General features: G+C 40.5%; 1 protein-coding gene across 2 annotated transcripts in view; it reads left to right on the top strand.

Annotated features, from left to right (window-relative positions):
• The window catches only part of Sbf2 (SET binding factor 2), a 331,059-nt gene that overhangs the window by 258,832 nt on the left and 58,059 nt on the right, over positions 1-14,168 (top strand). For both annotated transcript variants that reach the window (XM_060367046.1, XM_060367047.1), the window contains exons 23-26: positions 1,464-1,591; positions 3,097-3,272; positions 4,356-4,501; positions 9,008-9,206. In XM_060367046.1, the coding sequence (XP_060223029.1) occupies positions 1,464-1,591; positions 3,097-3,272; positions 4,356-4,501; positions 9,008-9,206 (649 nt within the window). The remainder of the gene's footprint in view (positions 1-1,463; positions 1,592-3,096; positions 3,273-4,355; positions 4,502-9,007; positions 9,207-14,168) is intronic.

Here is a 14,168-nt window from a genome sequence, read left to right on the forward strand (position 1 = left end):
CCATCAAGCATACAGAGATCGTCTCCTTTTCTGCAGTACTCAAGGCCGTGAATTACCTGTTCACTTGAACTCACATGTTACAGTAGCGTTCATGTGACATTCCCCAGTGGAGACCTGAAAACTGTCAAGGAACACCATGATACTTCCTTTCTAGATGGATCTTCATATTCACAGATAGTTTGTGATTTTGCATTCTTGTTTTATAAAATGTTACGTTCCTAAAACTGTTGGACACACATCTAGTCTTATCTTCCAAAAGCTTTCTAGAAGAAACATTGACCAATACCTTTTACTAATAGGGAAACAGATTTTAAAAATCTGTTGTCTTATCAGACATGATAATTCAACCCTTTAATCCCAGCACTTGGTAGAATCATGAGTTTGTGGCCAACCTGTAGTAACAAACTATCTCCCCCACCCCAACCCCCAAATCTATTCTCTTTTGCGTTGTCATTACATTAACTATCTTGGCTTTCTTTTCAATATTGGGAGCTACTTTATTTTTGTATAGAGCCTATTCCTGAGTGACTGCCTTAAGCTAGATTTTATATGTATACAGTGGGTAGACAGAAGCAATGAGGATGGGAAGGTGACCCAGTTCCCATACCCTGGAAAAAATAGTATGTCCTAAAAGTGAATTACAGTGTGTCTTAGTTAGGGTTTCTATTGCTGTGAAGAGATACCATGACCAAGGCAACTCTTATAAAGGGCAACATTTAATTGGAGCTGGCTTACAGTTCAGAGGTTTAGTCCGTTATCATCATGATGGGGAGCATGGTGGCACATAGGCAGACATGATGCTGGACAATGAGCTGAGAATTCTGCTTTGATCCAAGGTAGCAGAAGGAAACTGTGTGCCATACTAGACGTAGCTTGAGCATATGAGACCTCAAAGCCCGCCCCACAGTGACACTTCCTTCAATAAGGCCACACCTACTCCAACAAGGCCACACCTCCTAATAGTGCCACTCCCTATGGGCCAAGCATTCAAACACATGAGTCTGTGGGGGCCATTCCTGTTCAGACTACCACACAGTGCAATAAAATTAGTGATTTGGGTGTGGTGACACACACATTTAATCCCTGCACTTAGAGGCAGAGGCAGGTAGATTTCTGTGAGTTCAAGACCAGCCTGGTCTACATAGTCCCAGGACAACCAGGACTTCATAGAGAGACCTTGTCCTTTTTTTTTTTTTTCCAAACTAGGATCTCTCTGTATAGCCCTGGCTGCAACTAAGATATCTGCCTACCTCTGCCTCCTGAGTGCTGGGATTAAAGGCCTATGTCACCATACCCAGCATGAGAGACCTTGTCTTAAAATTTTATACACACACACACACTGAAATTCTAGAATCTTGGCATTTTTTCTCACTTCACTCCTGGCATTGTCCTCCTATTTCTTCAGAAATTTATACCTTAGCTATAAAGTGATACCCCTGAGTCTTTGTCCTGTCCTCCTGCAGTTGGTGAACAGACAGTTGTGCGGAGCTTTCCCATTGCCTCTATAACCAAGGAGAAGAAGATAACCATGCAGAACCAGCTACAGCAGAACATGCAAGAAGGGATGCAGATTACATCAGCATCCTTCCAGGTACCCCATAAGTGTTTCAGATTGTACAATACTTGCACAGACTGTACCATTTGAGTGTCCCTAATTCAAAACCTCAAAACCAGTGTTTTCAGAATATTTTCAACTTCATATTTCCACATACACAATACTGAAAATGTACCAAGGAAGGAGGGAGAAAAGAGAGGAAAGAAAGGAGGAGAGGGAGAGAGAGAAAGTTCTTCTAATAAAAAGTCTTATACATATCTAGTGAGGTTCTTATTTTTTTATGGTCATGGGGTCAGAAGTTAGAGGCTGAGCCTAAGAAGGTGAGTGTCTTAGAGTGGCTTTGGCTTTGGATATAACCCTCCACTTCAGGGTTCCCTTGACCAACAAGTTGTCAGTCAGACATACAATGGCTCTCGTTCTCTGACAACTTATTTCTCAACTCCTGCTTGATAGAACTTTAAGTAAAAATAATTGTCTGCTTCAGAAGGAAACACTGTGCTTTTCTGTGGGGAAAGTAAAATTCTAAGAAGGTTGGCTGGAGCTAAGACACTGTTGTCAGGGCTAACTGAATGACCTGAGGAAACAGTGACTTCCAGAGGCCTCTGATTTACCCAACCAGTAGAAACAATGGTGCATGGTTGAAGTGACCTCCCTCCATTGTTTCTTTTTCAAAGTTCATGTCTATCATTAGATTTTCCTCTCTTTTGCTCCTTGTTGATGACTTCTCAGAGTCCAAGAAGGCCAAGGCTTACCTCTCCCTTCCTCATGAAGAGGCCTCCCTTCATGGTTCCTGTGTTCTCTCACACAGCAAAGCTGCTGGCTTAGGACTTGAACCTTCTCACATCACCTCACAGCCTTGGCTACTAGGAATTTTCTTAACAGCTCTAGCCACGAAAGAATTCTACACTTAAAAGTTGCCTGTCTTCACTATTTGCAATTCTTGTGAAACTGACTTTTTTATCCCTAGATTTGTTTGTATCTCTGGATAAGAAGGAACCCTATTAGGCTACAGTTCTTCTCTATACCTAACAGCTGAGAACTAGGAATGACACATTTCCTGTGTCACCTACTCTAGGCTAATTAATTCCCTATCTCATTATAGAAAAGATAATTTAAAAAGAAAAAAAATTCAAGAAAACGAGTTTTCTTCTCGCCAACTGACAATCTAAATTGCAAATAAACTTTTCTGAGCATCACTTTTTTTCACTTTTAAATTTTATCACAGCTTTGTGGAGTCAGTTCTCTCTGACTACCTTTCCATGGGTTCTGGGGTTCAAACTCAAGTTGCTAATACCGTCACCTGCTGAGCCATCTGGCAAGTCACACATTTTTCTTTTAAATGATTTAAATTATATTTCATATTATCCAAAGTCCATACAACTTCCAAAATCCTATAACTTATAAAGTTATGGTACCTGCTAATATCTTTCTATGTAATATTGTTATTTTTGTTTGCTTGTTTTTCTTGTTTTCAGTGTTGTGAGTAAAAGTTGTCAAGAAATCCTTAACGCTTCTGATATGTCTTTTTCTTTTATCTCTAGTTGATTAAAGTAGCATTTGATGAAGAAGTCAGTCCAGAAGTGGTAGACATCTTTAAGAAACAGCTAATGAAGTTCCGTTATCCTCAGAACATTTTTAGCACCTTTGCTTTTGCTGCTGGACAGACTACCCCACAAATCATTTTACCCAAGCAGAAAGAAAAGAATACCTCCTTCCGGTAAGAGGAAAAATGGGTCTCTTGTCTTCAGCCCTTCCGTACCCAACTGAGAGGAAGTAACCTATCTTTCATTAATGACAGCTTTTTCTCATACTCCGTGTGTGTGTGTATGCACATGCGTGCACGTATACATCTACATTTCACTTGTTGTGTGTGGAGGTCAAAGGACACCTTATGGGACTCAGTTCCCTTCTTTTACTATCTGGGTTCCAGAGATTGAACTCAGGTCATTCAGATCATCAGTGGCAAGCACCTTTTTCTACACTGAGCCATTTTGCTGGCCCTTTTAACCCCTAATTTATGTCCTATGGACTCATTAATAAAAGGTGATTTTAAAGAAGGATTCTCAAATATCTCAGTTGTTACTGTCTCTTTAAAAGAATTATTCACTTTCTATACTTGAACAGGTTTACAGCTAATTAGAGACAAAGCACAATGCACACATACATACCTAAAACATTTGAGAAATAAGTGTTGCCAATCAATATTTTCATGTGACCTCAGAGAAAGTTTGAATTGAAGAAAGAGGGGGACCTTTTGTGGTAGAGTGAAGACTTGTTAATGTGATTTACGGGGACCATGTTAGAGGGAGTGGCATGGATAACAGAATAGGCTTGGGAATGCCCAAAAGCTAAACCAGGGAGCTTAAGGTTTGACTAATCAGCTGGGCATAGTGGTACACTCTTTAAGCCTAGCCCTCAGGAGGCAGAAGCAGGTGGACCTCTAAATTCAAGACAAGGCTGGTTTATATAGCAAGTTTAGGACAGCTAGGGCTATATAGGAGACCCTGTCTCAAGTCAGGGTGGGAGGGATATTTGAGTGATCACTACTTTGTGTCACACTTTAAGTTCTTGCACTTTTTGCCTGAAGCACCGTCCTGATGACAGTGAAATTTATGGGAAAGTAATTATTCACAATATGGAAAGAGCTGTAAAGAAGAAGATAACAAAAATATGTGCTGTAGTACACACTATACATAAAGACATGGCTCTGGAGAAGAAGCAATGTGACTAATATAGATGTCAAAAATATTAGTGTGCCTTTATATTAAGTTGGTTTTCCTTTTGGCTCTGTGACTTCTAGAACTTTCTCAAAAACAATTGTGAAAGGTGCCAAAAGAGCAGGAAAAATGACTATTGGGAGGCAGTATTTATTAAAGAAGAGGACAGGAACAATTGTGGAAGAGAGAGTAAACCGTCCTGGGTGGAATGAAGAAGATGACATTTCTGGTATGTGAGAATTCAGTTTTCTTTCTTTCTTTCTGTCTTTTTTTCCTTTTCTTCCTTCCTTCCTTCCTTTTCTTCCTTCCTTCCTTCCTTTCTTCCTTCCTTCCTTCCTTCCTTCCTTCTTTCCTTTCCTCTTTTCTTAAGACAGGGCCTCACTTTGTAGCCCGGACTGGTCTTGAACTCACAGAGATCCATTTTCCCCTGGCTCCCAAGTTCTGAGATTAAAGGTGTGTGCAGCCATGCCTGCCTGTTCTTATATGAATAATAACAAGAGACTAAGTTGTAGCTGTATGCAAACTCTAAGGCATAAAAACTGTGAAAACTTCATGAGTACTTAACAGTTTCTCAGAACTAGTAAGATAAATTTTTGCTGATATTCTATTGTTTACATAAGACTTTGGTTGACTTTTTTTTTTTTCTAAAGACATGGTCTTATGTATTCCAGACTGGCCTAAACTTAGCGTACACCAAGGATGAATTTCTCACCCTCTTGCCTTCACCTCTTAGGTGCCGGGATTGTGCCACCCTGCCTGGTTTTGTACTGCAGTATGCCCAACAACTCCAGCAACTGAGCTACATTCCCCAACCTGATTTTGTTAACTTAGACTGTTTTTTTTTTTTTAACTAAGTCCATTGTTATCTGAGCTTATTAAATGGAGAAAGAAGTAAATCCTATGTATAAAATAAGGATGAGGGAATAAGGCAGAAGCAGGCTGATCTCTGTGAGTTTGAGACCAGCCTGGTCTACAGAACTAGTTCTAGGACATATAGGGCTGTGTAGAGAAACCCCATCTCAAAAAATAGACAGATAAACAACAACAACAACAAAAATGAGGGAATAAGATATTGAATATTCCTTGTGGAGCTCCTGTCCTCTCCAGGTCATACTAACTCCCCTTTCTTTTATATGATTCCCTGCACTCTGCCAAAGGTTTGGTTGTGAGTCCTAGTATCTGCTTTGATACACTGCTAGGTAGAGTGTTTCAGAGGCCCTCTGTGGTAGACTCCTGTCCTGTTAGTTTCCTCCTACATCCAGAGCTCCACAAGGACCAAATATATCTGGGCACAGGGGTCTTTTATGAGACTGTATCTCTAGCCAAAGGACCATGTATGGATATAACTTAGAACCCCTGCTCAGATGTAGCCCGTGGTAGTTCAGTATCCAAGTGGGTTCCTTAGTAAGGGGAACAGGGACTATTTCTGACATGAACTCAATGACTGGCTCTTTGACCTTCCCCTGAGAGAGGAGCAGCCCTGCTAGGCCACAGAGGAGGACTTTGCAGCCAGGCCTGAAGGTACCTGATAAGCTAGGATCAGATGAAAGGGGAGTAGGTCCTCCCCTATCAGTGGACTCAGAAAGGGGCAGGGAGAAGATGAGGGAGGGAGGATGGGATTGGGAGGGAATGAGGGAGCGGGATACAGCTGGGATACAAAGTTAATAAACTGTAACTAATATTAAAAAAATAAAAATTTAGTTAAGAAAAAAAAGATGTTGACTATTCCAAGCTGAAGATTAGGGAAACCTATACTAAAGAAATTCCTAGGTAATAAGGGAAAAAAAACCTGAAAAATAATTTTAAAAATATGTGTAGTTAGCTAAGATACTTCTCGGCTGGGAAAAATAAAAGAAAGCAAGATGTCTTATTGAATGATTTTTTTTCCAATTTTTAACCAAGTATTGTGTATGCTATGAATGTAATACTATATAAAAGATGATCTAATGGAAGGAGAAATAATATTATCCTTTTCTTCCATCTAAAGATCTTAGATTCCATCACTAGTAATTATACAGTTAGCACCTGTCTGTAACAGCCTTTTAAAAGAAAACTTTTGTGGTTTTTTAAGATAGGGTTTCTCCACATAGCCTTGGCTGTCCTGGAACTCTGTAGACGGGCTGGCCTCGAACTCAAAGATCCTTGGACCTCTGCCTCCTGAGTGTTGGAATTAAAGAAACTTCATTTTTAGTGATAGTATTGCCTAAAAGATGTTTATCTGGTTTGCTAGGATAAAGAACTTAAGATTTTATGTGTATGCACCCCAAGTATAAGAAGAAATATAGGCTTACCCCTGTGAGCAATAAAAAGACCTGTCATTCTGTTACTAAAATGAACACTTCCTGGAACTCTGGACTCTCAAAGTCAGATACAAAACATTGCTACCCATCCCTATTGACTCCTCTAATTTGAATTACTTCATGGAACAACAAAACAAACATACAAACAAACAGTCCATAACTGTGCATGATGATACATGCCTATAGTCTCAGCTACTCAGGAGCCAAAGCAATAAGGTAAAACTTCAGCTCACAAATTCCAGGCCAGCTTGGGAACCATAGTGAGACCCTTCCTCTAGAAATCAAACCATCTAAAAATCAAAACTCCACCAAAAGACCAAGTTACATAACATTCTTTGCTCTTCTAGAGTTAGAAGGACAACATGAAACTGACATCTGGGTGTGTTACATTATGAAAGTCTCAAGCTGAAATACCAAGTCTCATTTTTTAGGGATAATTATTGTTGGTTTTCATAATTTTTATTTGTTTTGTCTTGTTTTTGAAATATAGATTCACTATGCCCAGACTGGCTTCAAACACATATTTTTCCTGCCTCCACTTTCTAACTAGTAGGATTGATTATAGGCATATGCCACCATAACCAGTTCTTTTGCTTTGTTTGGAGTTTGGGATTTTTGTTTGGTTTTGGAGAGAGCTGTATCTTTTGGCTTTTTGAGACAGAGTCTCTTTATGTAGCCCTGGCTGTTCTGGAACTTAGAGTATAGACCAGACCGGCCTCAAACTCACAAGTCTGCCTGCCTTGAGAGCTTTAAAGGCATGTGCCACTCCTGTGCCCAATCCAGGAGAGATCTATATCTTTTCTTGCCTGTTAGTAATCTTCAGTAAATTCTTTCACATTTAAATCATAGAGGAATCTGAACCTGTGATAACAAAGCAATGACAGAGTTTTCCATGCACATTATGTCCTCTTATGAAAGGATTTCTAGGAACCAAGTACAGCTTTTCATAATCTTTCCCTCTACTGTGCTTCTTCTGGTCAACCTAAAAATTTCAATCTGAATGCATTCTTTTGAAAGTAATATAAAACCTTGGGTGATTAGTTTGAATAGTGATCTTACTAAAATTAATTTTCTAACACATTATTCTCTGTGTTAGATCCTATATACAAATTATTGTACTTTAATATCAACGGATAGGCATGACTGAAACAGAAAAATGTGGCTTATGAATTTAAAATCATGTTATTTTTGGTTGCTTTGTTTCTTTTCAAAATGGGGTCATAGGATGCAGTTTTGGCTGGCCTGGGACATACCATTTAGACCAGGCTGGTGTCAAATTCAGAGATCCACTGTCCGCTTGCCTCTGCCTCCAGAGTGCTGGGATTAAAGGCATTGACATCACACTAGGTAAATTTTCTATTTCTTTGGTTTTTGAGACAAAGCTTTATGTACCTCAAGCTGGCTTTGAACTTCTAGTATTCCTGCCTTGACCTCTCAAATACTAGGGTTTTAGGACTGTACCTACAGTGCCTAACTTTGTTTTTAGAAGTTATTTAAATGATATTACTTTTCTGATTTTTAATTGACTTACTCTTAATATATTTCCTGACTGCCTGTTACTGTTTTCATCTATATTTAGCTATAATCCCTTGTAGATTTTTTAAATATTTTTTATTTTAATTTTTATTAATTACACTTTATTCACTTTGTATCCCCCCATAAACCCCTCCCTCCTCCCCTCCCAATTCCACCTTCCCTCTCTCTTCTCCACACATGCCCCTCCCCCAGTCCACTGATAGGGGAGGTCTTCTCCTTCCTTCTGATCCTAGTCTATCAGATCTCATCAGGAGTGGCTGCATTGTCATCTTCTGTGGCCTGGTAAGGCTGCTCCCCCTCAGGGAGGTGATCAAAGAGCAGGTCAGTCAGTTCATGTCAGAGGCAGTCCCTGTTCCCATTACTATGGAATCCAATTGGACACTGAACTGCCGTGGACCACATCTGTGCAGGGGTTCTAGGTTATCTCCATGCATGGTCCTTGGTTGGAGTATGAGTCTCAGGAAAGACCCCTGTGCTCAGATTTTTTTGGTTCTGTTGCTCTCCTTGTGGAGTTCCTGTCCTCTCCAGATATTTCCCACTTCTTTCATAAGATTCCATGCACTCTGCCCCTTGTAGAAATTTTATGGTGTAATTTATGATACATAAAATCCTGGTAACCCTAATATAAAGACCTTCTTCAAAAGAAAGTTTTGAGCCAGGGATAGCATTGCATGCCTTGAATCTCAGCATTGGGAAGGCAAAGGCAGGCAGATCTCTGTGAATTCCAGACCAGCCTGGTCTACATATCTAGTTCCAGAGCAACCTAAGCTAAATAGTGAGAGCCTGTCACCAAAAAGAAATAGTAGTAATTGTTGCTGTTGTCATCATCACTGTTGTTGTTGTTTTGAGTCCTTTACTTTGAGGTGATCATTTTGACCAAACCTATTTCTACCTGTCAGTTTCAGATGATAGTGAACTCCCCACAAGTACAACCCTGAAGGCCTCAGAGAAATCCACAATGGAACAGTTGGTAGAAAAAGCATGTTTCCGAGATTATCAGCGATTAGGTTTGGGAACCATAAGTGGAAACTCCTCCCGTTCAAAACCAGAATATTTTCGAGTCACTGCCTCCAACAGGCTGTATTCACTATGCCGGAGGTAAGTGTCAGTGGGCTTCAGAAAGAGACCTTTCTTTATTGCACATTGGAATCTTCAAAGTATTCCCGAAACAAGATCCTGGAGATGGCTGACTTAAGAGATTTTTTTTTTTTTGTGCAGTAGGAGATGGCATCCTGTTGGTATTCTCAGAACAAGTAGATCACTGCAAAAAGTACCTCTGCTATAGCAGAATGAGACAGTTCTTGTCCTCTCTATGCATTTTCCTTATTTATCTTTCTTTGTGTAGTTTGTCTATTTTCTGTCATGTGTCTTTACACATTAGAAGATGACCTAGAATAAGAGTGCATTTGCTCAGTCACATAAAAAAGAAGAATATCTGTTGTAGGCTAAGCGCCACAGACATTTTCCAGGGCCAAAGAGTAAAGATTGCTATTTTGCAAACCATTTGTAGGTTCTTAGCTCTGCCTCCAAAGCAGCCATAAACTAAGGAATGAATGGATGTGCCAGAATTTGGCCATAGGCTATAATTTGCTGATTCAAATATAGATGGTGGCTCTTACATATTGTCTACTTAAAGTATTTTCCTAAGATACTACTTAAAGAATATAAATGAACACATCCTTTTTTTCCCCTGTGTTTTTGCCACTTACTGCTGTTTTCCAAAAATGTTAAGCTCTATTTTGTGCTTTACTATGTATAAAAATATATTCTCGAGGGGAGTGGTGGCACACACCTTTAATCCCAACACTCAGGAAGTTAGATCTAAAGATTATGAGTTCGAGGCCAGCCTGGTCTACAAAGCAAGTCCAGGACAGCCAAGAGTACACATACATACTCTAAAACTGTACTCCACTCCACTCTCTATAAGTTTAATGCTTGGATTACAGGGGAGGTGATTTTATTTGCATTTACAAATTTCTGATTTTAATAATTATCTCTAAAAGCACTTTGTAACTTGTAAACCTTATATAAATTTTAGAAGGTTGCCTTAATGTTGCTATAAGTCTCAACTCTACTTATTGAAGAACTATGGGTATATTATTTTAAATGGTAATTCAAGTTTACATATGACTTTATAAAAACTTGAGAAAAGATTTTTGGAGGGGGGCCAAGATGGCGGCGCAGGGAGAGCACTGTGTCTGAGAAGCGGACAGCACTCTCCGTACAGCAACCAGGAGACTGAACTGTGGGCCCTATAACTACAGCGATCGTGTTTCCCAGGTGAGGGGAGGCTCCCACAGCATGGGAATCGGTCAGGTCCACTGTCAGGCCGCACAGCCAGAACCCGGAAGAGATTCTGAGTAATGCAGGCATTGGGTCTCCGGCCGGAGCTGCACGCCTGCATGCCCTGAACACTTTCCCAGGCTGATTGGTGGTCACAAGGGTGCCAGAGACTGGGAGTCCCAGTTGCAAGAAAACCCCACAGGGAAGGAAAGTTGCGAGTCTGATCACGGGTCACCCAGTCTTTCCCCGGAAGGTCTCGCTGACCTCGGATACCCGCCACCATCACAACTGAGCTCCCGCCGCCAGCACTGAGAGCGGCTGCGCACACAGCTCACTGCACGCCCCAGTGTGACAGAGCCTGGGAATCCCTGTCCAGAGAGACCACAGGGAAGGAAGAAGCCGTGCTGCTTGGGTCACCTAGGCTGTGCCTGGGGAAAGTCTTGCAGACCGCAGACCTGTGAGTACGCGCTGCCATCACGGATCCTGGCCCAAGCGGGGAGCACAGAGTTGTTGGGAACCCAGCTCCCTCAGACTAGCAGGTGGGCGCACGCTCCGCCAGCCCAGAGGCCTGCTTTGTACCAACTACTCCTTACAGACAGAACTGTGTGCCCCAGGACACCAGAGTCTTGGAGTCACTGTCTGGAGAAACCCTCACAAGGAACGAAGCAAAGGGGACGGATTTAGGCAACCCAGTATATCCCCGGAAAAGGTTGCACGGACTGGCCCAACCCAGGGACCTGCTATGCCCCAGATAGCCTGCTGTTACCAGGAGAGCAGTACTCACCCACCACAGATTACCCCTTGGGTGCTGGGGCACAGAGCCCCAACCTCAGACCTACAAAAAACCGGGAACCCCAAGATAACCCCCAGATACTGCTCCAACGGGCAACTAGTTATCCCTAACAAAACCGACCAAACCATGGGACACACAGGTTACAGCAGCTGATCACTATATTTACAGCAAGAAACCCAGAAGGAGGGCAGCTGTCTCCAGGACTTCTCCCAGTGAGAGGAGAGCCCTCTTGACTAATCAGGACCACAGTTACCACCCAGGTCTCTATGCCTGAGGTGAGCTGTAGCAACTCCTGAAAAACACCGGCCATCCAGTGACTATACCCAAAAAGCTGAGAAGGCTTCCTTCAGGAAAAACCATCTTCCTGCCAAAGGGATTCTCTCCACCACAGGATTCTAGGAACTACCAGAAACTAACTTCAAACACCTAAGATAGCCAAATGGGTAGAGGACAGCATAAAAGTTCAACCAACAAAAGCCAGAGCAATATGGCATCTCTAGAACCCAGTTATCCAGTGGCAAATAGTCCTAGACACCCCAGCATAATTGAAATTCAAGATGACCTAACATCTATGCTCATGAAGAAGATAACAGAGGAAAAAAATAAAATACAAAAAGAAATAGAGGAAGCTGCAGCCAAACAGTTTGTGGCCTTTAGAGAGGAAATGCTTAAATCACTTAATGAAATAAAAGAAACAGAGGATTGTTCAAACAGCTGAAGGAATTGATGGAAAAACAGGAAAATACAGCGAGACAGATGAAGGAAATCAACAAAACGGCTCAAGATCTGAAGATAAAATTGGAAAAAATAAAAAAAAACACACAAATGGAAGAAATTGTGGAGAGAAAGAACTTAGGGAAGAAAGCAGGAACTACAGAGGTTAGCATAACCAATAGGCTACAAGAAATGGAAGAAAGAATCTCAGGTGTGGAAGATACAATGGAAGAAATAGATGTATCTGTCAAAGAAAATGTTAAATCTAAAACATTCCTGACACCGTCTAAGAAATTCAAGACAACATAAAAAGACAAAACCTAAGAATAATAGGAATAGAGGAAAAAGAAGATTCCCTGCACCAAGGCCCAGAAAATATTTTCAACAAAATCATTGAAGAAAATTTCCCCAACTTAAAGGAGGGGCCAATAAGAATACAAGAGGCCTACAGAACACCCAATAAATTAGACCAGAAAAGAAAATCCTCCCGCCACATAATAATCAAAACTGTAAGTATACAGAACAAAGAAAAAAATACTAAAAGCTGCAAGAGAAAAAGGCCAAGTAACATATAATGGCAAACCCATTAGAATCACACCTGACTTTTCAACAGAGACTATGAAAGCCAGAAGGGCCTGGACGGATATCATGCAGACCCTAAGAGAACATAGATGTCAGCCCAAGCTACTCTACCCAGCAAAACTCTCAGTCCTCATAGATGGAGAAAACAAGATATTCAATGACAAAAACAAATTTCCACAATACCTACAAACAAATCCAGCATTACAGAAGACACTAGAAGGGAAAATACAACCCAAAAAAACTAGCTACATTCAAGAAAACACAGGAAATAAATAACCTCACTACAGTAAAACAAAAAGCAACCAAGCACACAACCGTATGACCACAGCCAACATCAAATTCAAAGGATCTAACAGCCACTGGTCATTAATCTCTCTCAACATCAATGGACTTAATTCTCCAATAAAAAGACACAAACTAACAGAATGGATGTGTAAACAAAACCCAGCAATCTGTTGCATACAAGAAACATACCTAAGTCACAAAGATAGATATTACCTAAGGGTAAAGGGATGGAAGACAGCTTTCCAAGCAAATGGATGCAAGAAGCAAGCAGGAGTAGCCATCCTAATATCTGATAAAATAGACTTTCAACCAAAATTAATCAAAAGAGATGGGGAAGGACACTTCATACTCATCAAGGGAAAATTCCAGCAAGAAGACATCATAATCCTGAACATCTATGCCCCAAATACAAGGGCACCCACATTTGTGAAAGAAACACTGATAAAACTTAAACCACACATAGATCCCCACACACTAATAGTGGGAGACTTCAACACCCCACTCTCAACAAAGGACAGGTCAACTAAACAGAAATTAAACAAAGAAACAATATCTCTAATAGAGGTCATGAATCAAATGGACCTAACAGACATTTACAGAACCTTACACCCAAACACAAAAGAATTTACCTTCTTCTCAGCACCTCATGGAACCTTCTCCAAAATAGACCATATAGTTGGTCACAAAGCGAACTTCAACAGATACAAGAAGATTAAAATAATCCCTTGTATCCTGTCTGATCACCATGGAATGAAGCTGGACCTCAACAACAACAGAAATAACAAAAAGCCTACACACACATGGAAACTGAATAATTTGCTACTAAATGACAGCTGGGTCAGGGAAGAAATAAAGAAATTAAAGTCTTCCTAGAACTCAATGAAAATGAAGACATACCTAAACTTGTGGGACACAATGAAAGCAGTGCTAAGAGGAAAGTTCATAGCACTAAGTACCTTCAAGAAGAAATTCGAGACAGCTCATTCAAGCAACTTAATGCTCACTTAAAAACCCTAGAAAAAGAAGAAGCAGACACACCAAAAAGGAGTAGATGGCTAGAAATAATCAAACTCAGGGCTGAAATCAATCAATTAGAAACAAGTAAAACAATTCAAAGAATCAATAAAACCAAGAGCTGGTTCTTTGAGAAGATCAACAAGATAGACAAACCCTTAGCCAAGCTAACTAAAAGACAGAGAGACACCATCCAAATAAACAAAATCAGAATGAAAAGGTGGACATAACTACAGACACTGAGGAAATCCAAACAATCATTAGGACTTACTTCAAAAGTCTATATGTAACAAAATTTGAAAATCTAAATGAAATCGACAATTTTCTTCATCGATTTGACTTACCAAAGCTGAATCAGGACCAGGTAAATCAATTAAATAGTCCTATAT

Source organism: Meriones unguiculatus, chromosome 14, assembly GCF_030254825.1.
Source record: "Meriones unguiculatus strain TT.TT164.6M chromosome 14, Bangor_MerUng_6.1, whole genome shotgun sequence".
Lineage (NCBI taxonomy): Eukaryota > Metazoa > Chordata > Mammalia > Rodentia > Muridae > Meriones > Meriones unguiculatus.